The sequence below is a fragment of the Hippoglossus stenolepis genome, chromosome 1 (genome assembly GCF_022539355.2).
Source record: "Hippoglossus stenolepis isolate QCI-W04-F060 chromosome 1, HSTE1.2, whole genome shotgun sequence".
NCBI classification, from domain to species: Eukaryota; Metazoa; Chordata; class Actinopteri; order Pleuronectiformes; family Pleuronectidae; genus Hippoglossus; species Hippoglossus stenolepis.
In genome coordinates, this window is record NC_061483.1 from 1,709,569 (window position 1) to 1,731,171 (window position 21,603).

At 44.7% G+C, this 21,603-nt stretch overlaps 1 protein-coding gene across 2 annotated transcripts in view; it reads right to left on the minus strand.

The window, feature by feature from the left end:
• plekhg4 (pleckstrin homology domain containing, family G (with RhoGef domain) member 4) overlaps positions 1-21,509 on the minus strand; it is a 42,441-nt gene extending 20,932 nt beyond the window's left edge. Inside the window, exons 1-3 of one of the 2 annotated variants that reach the window (XM_035184846.2) lie at positions 21,394-21,509; positions 16,376-16,458; positions 13,170-13,237 (exon numbers count right to left, since the gene is read on the minus strand). In XM_035184846.2, the coding sequence (XP_035040737.2) occupies positions 13,170-13,202 (33 nt within the window). In that variant the 5' untranslated portion in view covers positions 13,203-13,237; positions 16,376-16,458; positions 21,394-21,509. Of the gene's footprint in view, positions 1-7,154; positions 7,282-13,169; positions 13,238-16,375; positions 16,459-21,393 lie in introns of those variants that run through there. The other variant, XM_035184929.2, reaches the window with a different exon arrangement.
• Positions 21,510-21,603: the final 94 nt, after the last annotated feature.

Below are 21,603 nucleotides of genomic sequence, written 5' to 3' on the forward strand. Positions count from 1 at the left end.
CGGACTCCTGCAACAGTGACCGGGCTCCTGCAACAGTGACCGGACTCCCTGCAACAGTGGCCGGGCCCTGCAACAGTGGCCGGACTCCCTGCGGCAGTGGCCGGACTCCCCTGCGGCAGTGACCGGGCCCCTGCGGCAGTGAAAGGGCTCCTGCGGCAGCGACCGGGCCCTGCGGCAGCGGCCGGGCCCTCAGCGGCAGCGGCCGGGCCCCTGCGGTAGCGGCCGGGCCCCTGCGGCAGTGAAAGGGCCCCTGCAGCAGTGACCAGGCCAGTGACCGGGCTCCTGCGGCAGTGGCCGGGCTCCTGCGGCAGTGAAAGGGCTCCTGCGGCAGTGACCAGGCTCCTGCAGTAAAAGGGCCCAGCAGCAGTGAAAAGACTCCGGCTGTAAATCACTGCAGAAAAACCCTGTTGTTATTGAGCGAATGTGATTTGTGCATCAGAGACTAGACAAACCGGATCTACATGTCTCAATGAGGTTAAACTCTCCCTAATGATTATGACTCCATTATGAAACAATACTGATGAGGACACAGTCTCCTCTCTTCTTTTCTGTAACTTAGCAACCAACTGCAGACTAGACAATCTTCTTCCTGTTTGTATCACATGACCCGTGTGCGTAATTCGCCGTCCAACTTGCTGACTGTGAGATTTCTGATTCGAGGCTAAAACACTTGTCTGCACCGATGTGGATTTAGTTTTTAAACATTATTTTAAAGCTCGAACATGTCAGTGTGGATGCAGCTGTAGGTTGAATCATGGTTCTGATCCAGACATGAAGTTTTTAGGGTCACATAGAGTAACAGTGTGTTGTTATTTACATTGTGTGTGATGTCTTGAGGTCACAGAGAGTGACAGATAAAAAGCTGGTGTTTAATCATCCAGATGGAGCTTTTAACATAAACTAACCCCCCCCCGCGGACGTGCAGGGATAATGAACAGTGAGTGGCGGCCTCTTTCTCCCCAGAGGATCATGACTCATTCAACCTTTGATGGAAGAACCAGTCCTGCTGGGTGAGGAGGGTGAGGAGGGTGAGGCCTGAAGCCTGAAGAATCTGACTGACCTCAGTTTAACATCAACATACGTTTCCAGATGTGACCACACAGTCACGTGACCATCCGGCCTCATCACTGTCAGACGTCAGGCGCTGAGATGTGATTAACCAGCTCTTTAACTCTGGTTCTTTAAAGATGGCTCATGGTTTCCAAAAGCACAGGTTGTGACCTTTTGAGTAACCAATCACGGGGACACGGCGTGGAGAGGGAGGGGCCCTAAAGACCAGGGACCCACAGGAGACTTGACCTTTGACACCCCTCCTCCCCCCAGCAGGGAAGACAGTGACAGAAGAGACCAGCTGTCCTCCAAAGAGAAACGTTTAAGACAGGAAGGTTTTAAAGCCGACGCTGTGGAGGAAGTCAAACTATCCAAATGTTTCTGTAAAGCTATTTTCAGACATCAATCTTGGTGAATCTCCACAGAATTTGGTTTGGATTTTTCCCCGGAATTTGCCTTTCACTCAGGAACCACGCATCAGGAGACTCTCGGCTGAGACACAGAAATCTCTGACACATTCACGTGATTGTTGCAGGAGGCAGAGTCAGGACGTGACATATAAATGCCGCTGCAGAGAGATCACGTTTTGTTTACAGCACATCAACAGCAGACGTTACCAAAAGCTCTCGAATCTCGTCGTCCACATCTTCTACATGTATGGCTCCTCTTCTTCAGCCTGAGATATTTGCATTCTTCCACTTTCACCTCTGTCACTATTTGAAACATCATTAACACATCCACCTGGTCACTTCTCACATGGACTCACTCTGACCTTATCCAGCGTTTACACATGGGGGCTGCAGGAGAAACTCCGGAGAATGTCCACAGCAACTGACCTGGACGTTTGTGTTCTCACATACAAGTGTCTGGACCTCTCTCTCTCACACTCACACACACACACACAGATTCTTTAACACATAATTAACAGTGTGTGAGACGCCTCAATGCTAAAGATCATATTTCACTGAAGAGAGGAAATTAAAAAAACAGCTGCAGAGTTTGACACTGATGGTCACACGACCTGTGATGAAACATGGGGTCTGATCTGTTTAAAAACGACCTGTGTTAGTTATATAGAGAATTAACTGATCCAGGTCCACATCTCACACTGATCCAAACCACTATAATTCTAGACTCAGATCTGTTCCCAGGTAGTTTGTGTTTACTGTGACCTGCTGCAGCTTGTAGGAGGACAGAGAGACGTTCTCCTCTCAGGATCAGTCTCATGCGTCTGATCTTATCTTTGTCATAATTGAAATCACAGATGAGGAGAGATCTGAGTGTGGAGGAGAACATGCTGCTGGAGCTCGGGGGAGAACAGACGTGGTACCAGGCAGTGATGATTCAGATAACAGTGAGAAAGACACAGGAATGTTACACATACCGACGCTGTCAGAACACATCCACTCTCATTCACACCTCACCTGAAGCTGAGAGCATTAAGCAGCAGAGGAAGTCAAACACACAGGCCTCGGGCGCAGTGTGTTTCAGTATCATTACTAAAGAGTCAGAGCTGCAGCTGCTGACAGCATCTGGAATCATCCCGGGTGCTGACAGCTGTGGTCACGTGTGGTCACATTTATCACTGACACACATTCACTCTTTTATTATAGTTTTATTAAACTGAAACTCTGACACCAACTCTGATACTAACGTCCGTCCTGAGTTATCCAATCACAGGTGTTCAGGTCTGAATGGATCCAAATGTGTCCTTAATGTGTCTTGAGATCCAAGGACCGCCTACTCAGCTGACCTCTGTTTCAAATGCTGTTTTCAGAAATGAACTCAGGAAAATGTCCAGAAAATTGTGTCTTGACATTTTCCATACATGACGTATAAATTCTGCTGTGGAAAGCTCAGTGTTTTTGTTTGGTGACCGTCCGTCACGTGTTAGAAACCTCATCCACACGTCCACTCGCTCACTGTGAAGACATCTTCCTGCTGTATTCTCACTTGGACTCACATGACATTGTCCAGACATTTCACCAGGGGCTGCAGTAAATGTTCTAGAAAATGTCCAGAGCTACTGATTAGGACATTTGTGTTATCACATACAGTTACAGTCCCTCCAGGACATTTCAGGAACATGTCCGGACTTTAGTGCAGGTTTTTAAATCAGCTCGACTGCAGACACCCGCTCATTATCGTCCTCTGCTTTAACCAAACGTTCTTTACAACGTGCACTCGATGTGCCGTCCTCTTTGTTTCCACAGGAGTTCACACCTTCATGTGACGGGGGGGTTCGTCCTCTCACCATGAGGAGAAGACAAAGACGTCCAAACCTTGGCAGCTGTTATGAGGCGGGTGCAGAGCAATGACCTTGACTCAGAGTTTGAGAGCGAGCAGATTAGATTTGAGCGTTAGTCGCAGCAGAGACGCTGAACGCTGCGTAACGCTTTCACAGAACACGAACAAAGAGAACAACTTCAGCACAACTGAGGTAAATCCTTGTTCCTGATCTGAGACTAAAACGCTACAGCAACATAAAGTCCTCTACAGATGACTCTTTAATGACCTGAGATTTAAGACAGGAATCATCTCCATGTTGAACTTCAGGTCAGAACAGAGAACAAGTGATCTGACACGAGTATTAAAAACTCATCAATAAGAAACGAGTCACAGACTTGCTGTTTGTTTAGAGTCTTTGTTTCAGGAAGAAGAGCTGCACCGATCCAACCTGTTCCAACAACGATCTGTGTCCACACCAGGGTTCTGGCTCTGTATCAGTTTTAATCCCCATCCACACGAACACGCCTAAAACACACTGAGCATGAATGTATAGAATATGTAAATAAATTCTTTATTTAGAAGAAACATGAAATATAAATAAATATAATATGAAATATAACATTTGATATTCTTGTGTTTTCAGTGTCTGAATCTTTGATTTTAACTTGTGTTTTATTGATTTAGGATTTTCTGTTGACAGATTTAACTGTCATTAAATATGTTTTTCTTTATAATGTTAAAATAAACTACGATGCACATATGCAGTTGAGTAAACGATTGCAAATTTAAATTGTTCATCTGTTTCTCCTGAAACTCTTCAGCTCTCTGTGAAGTAGGTCAGAGAATTTAATGGTGCAGGAGGATTCTTCTTTTAACGGGTGTTAGATTGAGGGGGGTTCATTTCCTGACAGTTTTTTTGGGAGGTTGTTTTTGGAGGCTTCAGGTTTCAGGTTGAGATGAAGGCGTGTTAAAGATGAATTCTCTGGATGTCTCTTTGTATTAACACCAGGACCGTGTCGTCCTGCCCCTCAGGACTGTCCCATCCCAACAACACAGAACTCAACACCACAGACAAAGGACACTTCCTGTCCCTGACGAGTCCAGAGACGTCTGTTGTCAAAGGAAGAAAAGACTTTCAGGGTAAGGACTTCCTCTGACATCTGACCAGAGAGGCGGCGCGAAAACAGCTTCCATCAGGACCTTGTGTGAAGCCGAGTGGGTCAGTGTGTTAATGTGAGACAGAGCGGAACCAGTCCACAACATGGACACGTCTGCACCAGCCTCAGACATTCAGGTCACAACAACACGTCCGCTGCTGAACCAGTCACTCATTTAAAACTGCATAGATCGCTCCTGTTCTTTAATCATTGCAAAGTCCATCAGCTCCAGGTTTTATAGAAAACCACCATCTTCAGATATTTCAATCAGTGTAAACGTCTCGTAAACATTCACTGTCTCATAAAGCGTCTTCATCTTAGTGTTCACTGGTTCTGAGTTCATGTGGAGACAAACTCAACAGAGGCTCCAGCAGTACGAGTCCATTACCTGAACATTCCTCTTCACCACTCCCCCACTTTACCCAGCAGCCCCTGGACAAGTTCAGACTTCTCTGAGGAAGAGTCTGAACACGTCTCCTCTTCATCGCCTCTCCATGAGAAACACAGCAGAGTGAGACTGGACTCTTTTGCACCTCGTTTGGTTTGGACAAACTTTTCAGTTTAGTCCGACCGAATCAAATGGAACAATGGAACAAACACAAGAAGCTCGGTTCAGACTCTCGAGTGTAAAACCGCCCTGAAGCTCACTCGCACCTAAAGAGGCTCGTGCTCCAGCTGCTTGTTACTGAAGGGGCTGTTTACTAAACTATAACATAAAGTTTAGATCACAGCAGCTGATTGTATATCATCTGTCTCCATGGTAACCAGGGAAACATGACACATCAAGTTCCTCTACAAGACAGACAACACTTCTCACAGAGCTGCTGCTGGTATGTAAGAGTCAGAAACATCCTGTCTGTGTATTTAATATCTACAGTAACTTCTATCAGTCGACCACAGGAGCTCAATCAATCAATCAATCGTTCAACCAACTAAAAATGTAATGGCAACTATTTAGATATTTTTATATGAAGAGATTTATGAATTCGCTCCACATAAAGCAAAACAAAACTGGGGATTTCTAGAATAAAGTCAGTTCTGTGTAAATATTATGAAAACAAAATCAGGACCATTTCTCTGTGAGAACATGTGAAAGTCATCTGAGGGTCGGGGCAGCAGGGATCAATCGTCCAATCGCCCTGACAGGGTTGAAAGGTTATTGAAGGGGTCAAATACAATAAAGCTGATCAGTAAAGCTGCTTTCAGACGTGGATGAACTCCGCAGCTCCTCATAACTTTCTCCGGAGGAGGTGCATGTGAGAGGCTCCGCAGTTTCTGTGGAGTATCTCCAACTGGCCTCCCTCTATCAGAATCCAGGAGGATCCGAAGGTAGAACACATCTCCAGGTGAAGAAGCTGTGAAACACGCGTAGAAGACACAGACGAAGACGCCAACAGAGCGTGTGCTGATAAGAGCCGTCACCGTGTTGTAAAGAAAATCAAGTGATCTTGGCAGCGGAGTTTATACGTCACTTCCTGTCTCTGTCTGCTGCACCCGGCTGCTCCACCTCTCGCCTGGATAATGCAGAGGATTCGTTGCTGATGATGATGATCAGTTCTTCTATTGATCGTCAGACGTTGTGTCTGTGAACATGACCTGTTGCATCACATATTAAAACTAGAAGGTCACTCAGTGGAGCTCATATCTCCATCAAGGCTCAACACTCTTCAAGCTGCACCAAATTACACACACTGATAAATATCAATCCTTGTTCATGCTTTTTTCAGCAACATCCATAAATTATTCTCTGGTAAAACAGAAATTGAAAGTTGCTAAACTGCGGTTGATAACCACGATGTGAAGCTCAGTGTCAAACTGTCCAGCATCAAGCACAGTGAGCAGCGCTGGCAGGTTCGTTATGTGCATGTGTGAAGTTTACTGAGGCACGTATTTAAACACACAAGCCTTAGTGCATTGATGTAGTGAGCATCAAAATAATCACAATAGTTGCATCACTATGGGGGGGGAAGAGAGAGAGAGAGAGAGAGAGAGAGAGAGAGAGAGAGAGAGAGAGAGAGAGAGAGAGAGAGAGAGAGAGAGAGAGAGAGAGAGAGAGACCAACACTATAGTTTGTGTAGGAGTCATTTACAGAACATTTTAACAACACTGTGATAATACTGATGACTGATCATTTTGTTCTCTATGATCAACATATATCAAATTTTCACACAGTTTCACGGAGAAAGACAAACTGAGGAGAAAGTCTCCAGAGATCCTCCACAGGTCATGTCTGAAGATGGCTTTACAATCAGACTACAGGAGGAGCCGAGGGACAAACCACACGACCGTCCACAGAGACAGGGACTGAGATTCAATTCATGACCGAACTGTTTCTCACTGTGACAGACGAGTGTCAGTGAAACGTTCACGTCAACATGAAGGAAACTGTTTGAGTCCCTGAGTCCTCAGACACTGATGACATCATCAAACGGCCACACACACAGAACCAAGCTCACCTGTGAGGTAACAATCACACCAGACTCAGACTGTCCACTGAACCACACACAGCAAATGTTTAAAGAATACACACACTGGTGGAAACCTTACACCCCTGCAGTCCCCATCCCCCACAACACACACACACAACACACACACACACACACACACACACGTGCTAGAACCTGGAGTTAGACAGAGGTTACATAGTGTTTGTGTGATCTTACCAGGTTGTATTCAGTGTGTGTGACCTTACAATGTTGTGTGTGTGTGTGATCTTACCATGTTGTGTACAGTGTGTAGTCAGCAGCTGTAAAATCCAGTTTGAGTCCATGTTCCCCCCTCTCTCTCTCTCTCTCTGTGTGTGTGTGTGAAAGTCTCTCCTCAGTCAGGTCTGAATTTCTCTCATTCACAGTTCAACCTCTCACATATTAAGCCCCTCCCACCAGTTGCCCCACCACCCTACCCCCCCTCTGCTCTGTGTCTCCCTCTCCTGGCTGTTCAGTGTTACAGTAGATTAATCCTCATTCTGTCAATTCATCAACTAAAAGTCAATGAAACTTATTTTAAAGTAAAAAATATATTTTTTAAATGAACTGGTGAATTATGCTGAAACTTAAATGTCGTAGAAAAGAACTTTTCATTTCCGTCGATGTTGACGCCTCTGTGGACAAAAGTGTTTCCACTTCACCTGTCGTGAAAAACCTTGGTCCAGACAACATGAGACACAAGTGAGTTCAGGACAAACACAAAGAAAACACCATGACACATGATATAAGATGATAGAGTTTACATCCTCTCTGTCTCTCTCTGCTCCAAATGTAAACTGAAAGAGGGAGAGATTCCTGGGAGCACCGACCAAAGCACGACAAGGGGGGGGGGGGGTTCAAAGATCAAAATACTCTACACATTCTTATATTGGCTGGAGTCAAACCACACCACAACACACAGCTGTTTGCAGGATGCATAGTGATGAGGTAATATATTGTAATTCTCATTCTGATCTCATCCAGTTGGTGAGGAACAGACTCAGAAGTACTGGTCTGTACTGGTTTAGCCTTTAGCCTGTTTCCTCTCCCTCCCCCGAAACATAAGCTTTTCCAGCCTGACTGTTGAATATCGTTGATCTGATCTTAGCAACAAACTGCAGAGTAAACAACCTGCTTGATGTTTACAAGTGAATGGTCATGTGACATGTTTTCCGGTGTGTTAGTGTGGACGGACAGATTACTTTTAAAATGAAGACAAGTCGGTGTGGAGGACGTGGTCTCAGAGCCTGATCAATGTCTGTGTGAAGCAGGAAGACGCCGGTGGAACAGATGCAGACACTGTCGTGTTACACATCACGCCTCTGATTACAGAACGCCCGCACGCCGTCTAAACTCACACAGTGGGACAGAGATATGTTGACTGTGTTTGGTTCAGTGTAAACAAGCGAAGGCGGCGTAATGAGGGGTCGTCTTGTTCTTCACTGCAGCGGAGGAGACTGTGAATCACAGCAGGTCTGAACCTGTCATTACTCCACAACTCTTTACATAATTACAGAAACATTATGTCTTCTACTGATTCAACTGAGAGTTCAAACTCATAAGCATCACAGTGAAAGTGTCCAGTGAGCACTGAGATAGACACCAGGACAGAGATAAACCAGGACAGGGACAGACACCAGGATAGAAACAAAGACAAACAGGAACAGCGACTGAGATAAACCAGGACACGGACAGACTCCATGACAGGGACAGACAGGGAATAGACAGGACACGGTCTGTGCTTTGTGTTGTTTCCATGGTGCTGTTACAGAAATTAAACGATAACAGATTGTCACTCTTTTCTAATCGCACGTAGAACTTGGTGTTTATTGTTAATGTGTGAAGTGGGGAGGGAGGACATGCAGCCCAGTACGAGGTGCCCGGGCCGTAGTGGACACCCGACAGTTGGTGAATGCATTGGGGGAAGTATGAACCGAATCAGGCAACATGAGCAAGATTAGGTCGGTTAGAGGTTATAAATGTTTTTCATACATTTTGGATTAATTGCCAAAGTGAGTTACAGTCAAAGTAATCAACACTGCACACACAGGTAGAGCAGAAGAGTGAAAATAATACAAGTCTCTCATTAAAGATTGTGTTAATATGTTCGTTACCACACTCGTTAGCTCATGTTAACGAGCCCACAGGTAAACGTGTTAACAAGTTAACTGATCCCTAACGAGCAGCGCTGAGGAGACGATTTACTGACCCGAGATCAGATCATCTTTATTTATTGACAGGTTTTTAATGGTTACAGATTCAGTGACTGGCGGATTCAACCAGACCAACAGAACTTTCACACTCACTTTCTACACCAACGGTCTCATCCTCCCTAGGAGACGGTCAGAGGTCAAACGTCAGCTCCACAGACCTCAGGTCAGTTTGATCCTTCACACAGCGAAGATAAATTCATCACATCAGGTCCAGACGACACCGGAGACCTTACTCCAACATGAGGGGGGGTTTAACCACTGGACCAGGGCAACATGTGACCACATTCATTCAGACGCTAACCTGCTGCTACCACTGCTAACGTGAGCCTCACTCTGCAAACCAACATGACATTGTTCCCACACACGCTGATTAAACTCTCCAACATGTCTGCTGTTCTGCTCACTGACTCTTCAGTTTTCTGACTGTTCTCCAACTGTTCTGCTCCGTCACATTTCTGTCTTTTAATTTATAAATGTCCATTTTAATGTGTAGAATGCACAGATACACCAGCTGCTGGAACACGTGTAGTTGTTCTACGTGTTCCCTGAGCACGTCCTGTTTCCCTTAGGAACAACTAAGGTTCCACTCAGACACATGGTGACAGACTGACTCTACACATTAATGAAACAACAGGTCAAGAGCCTCGTCTGGTCGTCAGTGCTGAGGTGGAACCAATGGAACCAGCCTGTGTCTGAGGTCCACCACCCCCCCCCACACACTCATATATATACACTAACACATTCTCACACACTAACACACGGGCAGGCCCCCACCTGAAGGAGCTATGCCGCCTCTGGCTAAGTTATACTCTGCTCACATTTTTTAAACGCCTCAGTAAGAAAGCTCAGAGTGTGTGTGTGTGTGTGTGTGTGTGTGTGTGTGTGTGTGTTATCTTAAGTGTTATCTGAAGTACAGCTCTGTGACTGAGCAGTGAAGCCTGTGCAGTGAGCAGTTCTGTTCCTGAACAGTTTTCTGTGGGGGGGGGCGAGTTACTTTCATAAGCAGAAAAATGCTGCATCAACAGACTTCCAGGATTAATCCATCATCTGGAGGGGAAGTCTGTGAAAACTGCTGGGTCTGATTTATTTAACATTCACTGAACGTTCCCTCTGAGTCGATCACATCGTCTTAAAGCAGCAGGTCAACACAGGGAAGACATCAGAGAACAGGGACATTTCAACAGGTTTGGACTAAATGCTTCACATATGAAAACAAACATCCATTTGAAATGCTGGACGCCCATGTGTCCTCAACATTGACATGGTTAAGCAAGACATCCACTTGAGGGCAGCGCAGAGTCCAGATGGGGTTCTGGTAAAGAAAAAGCGACCACGTAAATGACATGTTTGTGCCAAGGACCATTATTTAGACGCCTGTAGTTTCTCATCAACTCACAATTCCGATAAAAGTTCCACCATTGTTGAAATTTTTATCTCACTTATCTCACTTACGGACTAAATGAATGGAGGGTCCGTCCATTTCTGTATCTGACATTGGTATTAATGAGCTTTGATGATCAGGTGAACAGAGATCTCAGAACTGTGGACGATTCTTCCTGTAAGGGGGGACGGGGGATACAGAGGGCTGTGATCTGCCTCCATCTTGACTCTAACATCCGACTGAACAGATGTCAAACACAAACTCATATTTCTACTTCAAGACTTTAACTCTCTTGTGAAACTCGGTGTGGTTCATTTCTTCCTCGTGTCTCTGTTTCCACTTTCTGTCCTGGTTTGTTCCTGTTGTTTTTTAGCCATAAAATAGAAATGGTTCGTTTTGGCTCCAGTTCAACAGAAAAACAGACTGCGATGACATTGTGAATAAAATAAAAACATCTGAAATATGCACCAATGTTCTCTTCACTTCCTCACACACATCACAGCATCTACCTGTCTGTAAAGCACACGCACGCGTTTCACTGACATTCCAGGAATTCCAGGACACATTAAACATGTGCAAAGACACCGCGATGTCCCCGAGCCTCAGACTGAACCACAGATAACTGGGACCATGAAACACTCATCTTAGTTCAACACTCAGTTTTTTTTACTGGGTCAACTCACCCTGTGCGACTGGAGTACGACTCCCTCTCAGCTCCTCTCAGCACAAAAGTAAAGTATTCCAACCCTGAGGCAGCACCAGCGACAAGCTCCAGGACAACGCACTGTGCATGGGGACAAACACCGAACTGATCAGAGGTCAGTCAGTAGAATCAGTAGAGTACTGTTGAGTGTATCTCCAGCTCAGAGAAAACACACAGCATGTGTTCACACAGGAGCTTCTTAACAAAATAAACGCCCTCAGACACAGACAGCTCCACCCCCTGCTCTCTCTCTCTCTCTTTGTTTCTCTGTGTCTCCCTCTCTCTCTTTTAGAAGCATGTGATTCTATCAGATTCATTGAGTTCCCCAAACAGCTGGCAACACACACACACACACACACACCACACACACACACACACACACACACACACACAAACTAGGTGTTGGCAGCAATAAGAGGACATCAGGTCTTTAAATAGTGCAGCGATCTACGACACCTCCACAACAGTGAGAGTTGATGGGAGACCAGAACAATACAGACACGCGATTCTATACTGGAACATTTTAGTTTTAAATCTCATCACTGTTGCTATGGTTGCGCTCGGCATCCACACTACTCAGAAATGTCCTTATTCTAATCAGTCACGACTCGACAAGTGAATGCAACGCGTTGCTTATACTTAATGTCAGGAACAGTTGCCTTCATGACACAACTGTTCAATGAAAAAACTTGTGTTGAGGACACTGAACTCTGCCTGGCCAATCAGAAGACAGTATATTCCACAATTCAAATGTTTTGTTCCTTCAGATGCTTCAAACAAACGCTACAGTTTCATCAAACAGAGGAAAGTACTGAAAGATGAGGAAACCATTTTCTGCAGAGTCGCCAACAACAACCCAACTTATCTGACAAGTGAGGTAGATCAGCTAGCTAGGGCCCTTGTCTGATCGTAGCATCGTGAGGGGAATCAGTGGAGAAGCTAGCTGTAGCTAATTATCAGTAAGTCACACAAGCTAAGGTTGCTAAGTCAGAGCTGATGATCAGGACCAGGGTTTATCTAATGAAACAAATAAAACTTAACTACAAAATAACTGTCAAGACGAAGTGGCTGATACTGAAGCAGTAAATGTAGTAACTTCTCACCAAAAACTTCATCAGCACTGAGGCTTGACATGATGAAAATCTGCAGATTCATAATCTCAAGGACACTTGGGAGAAACTTCAGTGTTGTTTGAAAATCTTCACACATAATTCATTCATATGGCGTTAGCAGGGTTGCACATGCACATTAGTATGAGAAGTGGAGAAAAATATGAATAACGTTCAGAGATTTAATCTCTTTCGAGATCTTTAGCTGGTGTTTAATGTCTCAGATTCATAGTCAACTTTTTTTCTGCTGACATATTTCCTGATTAGAATGACTGAACTTATAACCGTTACTTTGGTTTTAATGAGTCACTGAGCAGATCATCAGGTGATGTCAGATCAATCTGAAGTCGTAATATTTCCCATCAATCCAAAATATCCGACGGCTACACTTCACCGACTAATGAACATAAAGGTGAAGTTTGAGTTTTGCTTCATAACTTCAGTGTGTGTGTTAAATTCAACCTGTAAACACACTGATGTTGCTCCTGTCCTGTGGGATATCGTTGTATCTGCTAATGCTAAGTGGCAGGTGGTCCTCCCAGCATCAGTGACCTTTGAGCTTTCAGGGTCTCCAGTGGTCACAGGGGACTCTGAGGTGTCTCTGGAGACAATGAATGAATAAATAAATAATAAGGAACACAGGGGACACAGCTGTGTCTCCATTACACTGAGAGATGAACACAAGGTGGACCTCAGTCCGACATACGTGACACGTGATGATGTCATCAAGACACCAGGTTATTAGTAACTGAACAGTTGACATCTACACTCAACTATAACAGTCTGGTTCCATTGTATTTTACAGAATAAACAATGCAGAATAGATGTACATTTATTTGAATGTTTTATGTAAAATTCTTACCGTCTCCTGTAGACTGTCCTCCAGGTTGAACATGGATTAAGTCTGATTCTGATCAACTGACGTTAAACCTGCAACAAAACAGCACCAGACGTCGCTTTAAAACACACACACTCATGTTAGTGCTGTTTACATCATGGAGACATCATGGAGACATCATGGAGACATCATGATGAGACCAGGAACAGTTACGCAAACTAGCTGCGTGGCGTGATGCAAAGTGTTTCAGACAGAGGCTGAAAAGAGGAGCTGCAGCAGTGGACAGTAAAACCAGGAAGCTCCTGATCAGTCAGTGAAAAGAACCACGAGTCTCAGTTCAGAATGTGGAACAAGTGATTTAGATGTAAAAAGTCTCTCTCTCTCTCTCTCTCTGGTTCCTCCAGGATCGTTTCCTCCCTCAGAGTCACTGACCTCCCCCCATTCCTCCCCCTTCCTCTTTAAAATGGTCGCCTATCGCCCCCCCTCTTCTGGCTGTGAGTGAATATTTGGTCCTGCTGTTCTGTTGTGCTGCTCGGGACATTTAAAAATCAGCTCTGCCTTAAAGGGGGCCTCTGTGGAGTCTCATTGAACCATAAGCTTTGAGGTGTCTGCCAGGCCTCCCTGAGGAGAGGGGGCTCCTGAACTCAACACTTCAACCTGTCTGAGACTTTTATGGTCCCAAACCAGGCTCCTTTCATATGACTGCTGAATATGTAGAGAGGAGGACGAGGGCAGGAGGGTGAACAGGGTCACACCACTTAAAGACTTGAAGATCTGATCCCAATTCACTTTGAATTATTCACGTTCCATAAAATACGACTGCTCCTAAACTCAACCAGATTGTCCAGAAAGTATATAACGACTTATTGAAAAATTAATGACATGATCTCATGCCGATCACAGCTGAGAGCTCAACGTCCATTACAACCAGTGTTTAACAAAACGATGAAAGTTTGATTTACAAGCGTTTAAGTCGTTTGCAGCTACGGCTCTTATGATTGGTCGATTTCAATTAACAGAGTTTTAATTGATAAAAAAGTCAAACTGTATCTGACCCATCAGCTGATTGATTCATAAAACACCAACAGATTCTTACACGGGGAAAACAAACGTGAGTTACACTTTTCATAAATGTCTGCCCTACACTGTAAATAAAGATGGACAACATGACTAAGCCAAATCCTCTGGAATGCCCCCTGGTGGCTGTCTGCGGTATAGGTCATACACCCAGCCTCCGACATTTTAGCAGATGGGACATGAACCAGAGAAAATCAAAGGAATCAAAGTACATATTTTTTGTCTGATTATATATGAACGAGCTGTGATGTCATAATTGACAGCTGACACTGACTCACGATTGGTCAAGTGCATGTATGGGCGGGACCTTGATACCATGGCTACACGATCACTACTGCAGACTCTGACTCCGAATGACATCATCAGCACAAAATGGCAGCGTTGGTATCCGAGATCTTTTGGCTTCATTATGTGGACAGTGGGAGGAAGTGGAGACGTGTCGACCATCTTTATGTTCAGTCTGTGGTTTCTGCAGATGAACTTCTCCTGGCCAGCGTTCTTTACAGCGCTCGTCCAGATGTGACCTATGAGGCCTTTCTAGGTCTGTGAATCTTAACATTTGTTTGCATGTTGTTTATTGTGAGTAAAAACTTCTTTGATTACGTCTGTGCAGTTTGACGAGTGGACGTCCGGCATGCGGTCACACGTAGCGGTGATTACCCAGCATGCTTTGCTGGGCCGTTCTGTGTAATTACTGTTGCTGTGTGATCTCGGGGGTGTGAGAACAGGATGACAGCACATCTATAAAACAGCACATCTCTGTGCTCTGGTGGAAAAGTACAGCTCGGGGCTCGGACTGACAGGCCGGCAGCCACAGCTCATCACAGAAGAATGTGAGAGGGTTTTCCAGCTCAGAGAACAATCTGCAGGCAGCCAATGAGAAGCAGGGACAGGCCTGGAGCTAAGCCCCCACAGAATAGTTTCATTCTTGGCCGGCTGGTCCGGGGGCCGGCCGCTTAGCCTCCAAAGAGAGACCAGGACCTCCCAGCTGGACGGACACAGAGCTGCAGAGCCTGGAATAATTTTAAATCAGACTCCAGAAATAGCTTTATTTATACATCTACACTTGACTGCTCTATACTTTTATTATATTTATCTATATAACTTTTCATCTCTCTTTCACAATCTTGCAAATCAAGTGATTGATTGATTGATTCCCCCGTATAAAACAGGGGTTTTATATATATCCAGAGGCAATTAGTCGTCTAAACTATTAAACATTTATTCCAATCAATCAGCAACAGAAATACTCTTTGGTAAAAGTAATGATTAATATTCTATTAATGACAGGGCTGCAGTCGATTCTGTAGAATGAGGAATCGTCATCAGACTGTAAATGAAGATGGAGCATGACACCTCATCTAGATACCCCTGGTGGTTGACTATGGTATAGGTCATAGGCCCAGTTCACACCTGTACTCAGAGCTAATCACTTGTGATCGGAACACAACAACCACATGTTAACACCAGGTGTGTACGGGGCCACAAACCCAGCCTCCTCCATGTTGACAGATGGGACATGGACAAAACCAAACAAAATTAAAGTTTGGTTTCAATAAGTTTGATCTTATTAGTGATTTGATGATATAAAAACAGGCTGAGACGTCATGATTGACAGCTGAGGCCAACTTGTGATTGGTCAAGAGCATGTGTGGGTGATCACTCTCCTCTCTCGTCCAACCACCTCTCCTCTCTTCCATTTTTCTCCGCTCAAGGCAGATGTCTCCCACATTGAGACTGGTTCGAGAGGTTTCTTCCAGTTAAAGAGTTTTTTCTCTCCACTGTTATGTTTCTAAAGTCTCCAACTTAATATGTAAAGTGCCTTGAGATAATGTATTTTATGATTTGGCGCTATACAAATAAAATGTTACTGAATCACTCCTGCACAGACTCTGACTCCAGTTGATGTGAGGTTGTGTCAGTGTGACAGACTCGGAGCTGATCATTACATCAACACTGTCACAGTCTGTCAACATAATGATGAGTTCACAGAGCAGGAGGAGACAGTTCACCCCCCGTGTTTCCTCTGCTGTCCAACACTAACTAGTTCAAACACCTGGCTCAGGTGAAGCTGCTGATAAACAATCAATTACATCTATTTAGAGCCAGAGACAAGTGACCTCGCTGACCTGCAGCAGACAAACATCTCTTACCTTCTCTGTTCCTCTGCTCTGAGACGATGACTCAAGTCCAGACCTGTAGTTCCAGGAACCAGAGGCCGAGCCACAGTCCTGCTCTGTGAAAATAAAAATAACACAAAGCTGTAAAAAACTATCTAATGATGAACTAATTATGAAAACAGTAATTAGTATTAGACTAATTAAACAGTAAATGACAGACAGAGGCCACAGATATTCAAAACATGTATGTGGTTATCAGGCGATAAAACAAATCAACACATCATCATGATTTAAACCAGGAACATCAACATCAACCAGACAAACAGTCGACAGGTCTACGACAGTCAACACTACAGAGAGTCTGCACACGAGCGGTGATGAAATGAGTAATAATAAACTTTATTGATAAATTACCATTCATAAAATAGGTTTACAAAGTCAGACATAAAAACAGATGCTGCAATTACAAGTTTAAACAAATTAATGTAAGAAACAGTGGACACAACAGTTCTACAGTGTCTGACACAGAACTGCAGCCCCACACACACACACACACACACGCTGGTATGTGCTTTCACTAGGTTCAGAGTCTGATGGGGATCAACTCTGAGCTACAACAGCAGCTGAGGAGTGAGAGGAGCCACAGATCTGAGAACAGCTGCTGTGAAACAGATGTGTGACGAGGCTGAAGACAGCTGCACTTTACATCACATCGAAAACTGAACATGAAGCTGTAGTTTGGATCTAAACCTCTGAACAACATGAAGCTGTAGAGAAGACAGTGAGAGCTTCAGTCAGTGTGTTCATAAACTCATGTTTGTTAGGAACTGAAGATCACTGCATCTGACGATCAACTCTGCTGTGTAGAAAACAAACGTCTGTTTTAACCACACAGTTCAACGGTGTGTATTTATCAGACAGGTTCACACAGGAACAGACTGAGGCAAACGACCACCAGGTAAATCTGTCACGTCGGGGGTGGCATATAGCTCACCCGGTAGAGCTGCCGCCTCACCCGTAGCGGCCCAGGTTGCGGCCCTATGCTGCATGTCTTCCCCCGCTCTCTGTCCCCACCCCCTTCACAGCTTGCTCTCTGTCCCCCTTCACAGCTTGCTCTCTCTCTCTCTCCAAATAAAATAATAAAAGGCCGAAAAAATACATTAAAAAAATAACAATCTGTGACGTCACACAGAGACGTCACACGCTGTGATGACAACATGCTAAAAAACAAGAGACACTTTCACTTCTGATTTAACTCGACTCAAACTGCTTCTTCATGAACAGTCCACTCAACATCCTCAACATGAAGCCACAGGACACAGGATGTAGAGTTCCGTTGGTTTCTTCAATTCTACATGTTACTGTGACTGAATGTGATTGTGTTTAATCTAACCAGAAACAGGCCGGGTACTGCCCCCTGCTGGACCACAGCAGCGGTACACTGTGGTGGACAATGGTCTGAACCACCGGGTGCAGTCCAATAGTCCATTTAGCTCAGGAGGGTTCAGAATGAGTGAAATGACCTGGAGGTATTTCAGCGGCCTCCATAGTGAGAGATGTTTTAATTCTCCAAAGGACGAGGAAAAAAGATTCAATGCTTATAACTTATTTCCTTCAGCGGAGGAAACAATGAACCATCATTTATCCAGATCATGATCGATTATCTATTAATCTAATAATTATTTCTGGAGGTAAAACTGAGTCTGAACGTGTCAATGAAAATATTATTAATAAAATGACTATTTTCCAAAACCGACAGATATTCAGTCTGTCATGTGACAAAGAACCAGTGAGTGTTTGATGGATCAATAAATATTAATAACTGTGTTCTGATGATGGAAAGAATATTTGATTTACAGCAGGAGGTTCCCAGTAACATCCACAGTGATCCATCACCTGAACCACCTGACCCACCTGACCCACAGGAACTAATGAGCTGCTCACAGTGTTATTACAGAACGTGTTCTCACTCCGTTACACACACTACAGAATGTGCACAGTTCAGGACACGCACGGTTACACAACATGTAGCTGCAGGGGAGACTCACAAACACAAGCAGACAGTTTTACTGCATGAGCTGAAATTCACCCCCCCAGGACACAATACTGTGTGTCAGTCAGAAAACAGCACCGGCAGGAGGTAAATCACAGACAATATGTTCCAGTCGTATCAGTTTCTGTGTTAATGTTCACTAACATGAAACTTTGAACATAATGATCTTTATATTTAAATTCTAAATATTTGGTAAAATGTGTGTATTCTTTTTAATAATACATTTTATGGTTAACCTTTATGTGGAGGGTTTGATGACATCTTAGGAATCAATGTAATCAATATAATGAATATATCAATGAATCTAGAGACTAATACATACCAGAGCAGTCAATAATAAAAAAGAGAACAATAAAAGAAAGTTAAGATAATATATATGTTCAAGAATCTCAAGCCCAAATGTCCATTCTATGAGACCGGGAGTGGGCGGAGAGAATGACCTGTCACATGGGAGGAGACTAGAAAAGGGGAGGCGATATAAAGGCTGGGTGTGTCCTCTTCAAATCCCTTTGTTTGAGAAATTTAATATAAAATAATCCTAGTGATGTTTCATCTAAATTATACAAATTGTTGTTATATTTACCCTAGAATGGGCCCTTTATATTTAAATACTTTATATTTACATCAGGGGGGGTCCGCTCTATGGAGGCCGCCATGTTTCTTGTAGTAGCCCAGACTGGACAAACTAAACGCTTTGAGTATTTATGAAAACTGAAGGTTACCACCGGTTCTCTTTCATGTTTGGAGGATGAGGTGAGGGGTGTTCATCTAGTGGTTAAGTGCAACATGACACTTCACCACTAGATGTCACTAAATTCTACACACTAAACCTTTAACCTAGAGGATGCATTAATATGTAAGCAACCGTATGCACTTTTGTTGTTGTTGTTTTTATTGTTTTGGCATTGAAAGATATTGAATTATGTTTTGTTCATTGAACAGAAAACATCATTACACCATCCCTCCTCCATCCCTCCATCAACCTCACCACTAATAAAAGGTTAAAAGGCCTCCAGCAGCTTACTTACTGTCAACTAGCAGCCTCCATCAGCTAACTGTCAACTAGCAGCCTCCATCAGCTAACTTACTGTCAACTAGCAGCCTCCATCAGCCAACTGTCAACTAGCAGCCTCCATCAGCTAACTTACTGTCAACTAGCAGCCTCCATCAGCTAACTGTCAACTGCAGCCTCCATCAGCTAACTTACTGTCAACTAGCAGCCTCCATCAGCTAACTGTCAACTAGCAGCCTCCATCAGCTAACTTACTGTCAACTAGCAGCCTCCATCAGCCAACTTACTGTCAACTAGCAGCCTCCATCAGCCAACTTACTGTCAACTAGCAGCCTCCATCAGCTAACTTACTGTCAACTAGCAGCCTCCAGCAGCTTACTTACTGTCAACTAGCAGCCTCCAGCAGCGAACTGACTGTCAACTAGCAGCCTCCAGCAGCTAACTTACTGTCAACTAGCAGCCTCCAGCAGCTAACTTACTGTCAACTAGCAGCCTCCATCAGCTAACTTACTGTCAACTAGCAGCCTCCATCAGCTAACTAACTGTCAACTAGCAGCCTCCACAGCTAACTTACTGTCAACTAGCAGCCTCCAGCAGCTTACTTACTGTCAACTAGCAGCCTCCAGCAGCTAACTTACTGTCAACTAGCAGCCTCCATCAGCTAACTAACTGTCAACTAGCAGCCTCCATCAGCTTACTTACTGTCAACTAGCAGCCTCCAGCAGCTAACTTACTGTCAACTAGCAGCATTCATCAGCTAACTGTCAACTAGCAGCCTCCAGCAGCTTACTTACTGTCAACTAGCAGCCTCCAGCAGCTTGCTAACGTCAACTAGCAGCCTCCATCAGCTAACTTACTGTCACTAGAGCCTCCAGCAGCTTACTTACTGTCAACTAGCAGCCTCCATTCAGCTAACTGTCAACTAGCAGCCTCCATCAGCTAACTTACTGTCAACTAGCAGCCTCCATCAGCCAACTGTCAACTAGCAGCCTCCATCAGCTAACTTACTGTCAACTAGCAGCCTCCATCAGCTAACTGTCAACTAGCAGCCTCCATCAGCTAACTTACTGTCAACTAGCAGCCTCCATCAGCTAACTGTCAACTAGCAGCCTCCATCAGCTAACTTACTGTCAACTAGCAGCCTCCATCAGCCAACTTACTGTCAACTAGCAGCCTCCATCAGCCAACTTACTGTCAACTAGCAGCCTCCATCAGCTAACTTACTGTCAACTAGCAGCCTCCAGCAGCTTACTTACTGTCAACTAGCAGCCTCCAGCAGCGAACTGACTGTCAACTAGCAGCCTCCAGCAGCTAACTTACTGTCAACTAGCAGCCTCCAGCAGCTAACTTACTGTCAACTAGCAGCCTCCATCAGCTAACTTACTGTCAACTAGCAGCCTCCATCAGCTAACTAACTGTCAACTAGCAGCCTCCAGCAGCTTACTTACTGTCAACTAGCAGCCTCCAGCAGCTTACTTACTGTCAACTAGCAGCCTCCAGCAGCTAACTTACTGTCAACTAGCAGCCTCCATCAGCTAACTACTGTCAACTAGCAGCCTCCATCAGCTACTTACTGTCAACTAGCAGCCTCCAGCAGCTAACTTACTGTCAACTAGCAGCATTCATCAGCTAACTGTCAACTAGCAGCCTCCAGCAGCTTACTTACTGTCAACTAGCAGCCTCCAGCAGCTGACAACTGTCAACTAGCAGCCTCCATCAGCTAACTTACTGTCAACTAGCAGCCTCCAGCAGCTAACTTACCGTTAAACGCCCGCTGCTAACATGCTAACTAGCACCAGCAGCCGTTAAACTGAACGTGTGCTAACATCACAGATAGCCGAACATGCTAATTAGTTAGCTGCGCCAGATGAATGAGCGGAGCAGGCTAAGCTAACATGCTAGCAGCCATGTGTTCCCTCCTCCATCCTGCGGAGTGACGTCGAACATTAAAAATCCGGTTTAATCCGTTTCACTGGTTCCACTCACTTTCACCGGCAGTTTACCGGCAGTTTACCGGGAGTTCACCGGGAGTTTACCGGCAGTTTACCGGGAGTTCACCGGCAGGTCAGCGGCAGGTGTTCGGAGCCTCTGTCGGCCCCTCCTATGTTGCAGATCAGGTAGAACTTCCCTCCAATAGGTAGAGTTCACCCGCTCATACCCTGCCTCTGATTGGCTTAGCGTCATAGGTCCCCCATC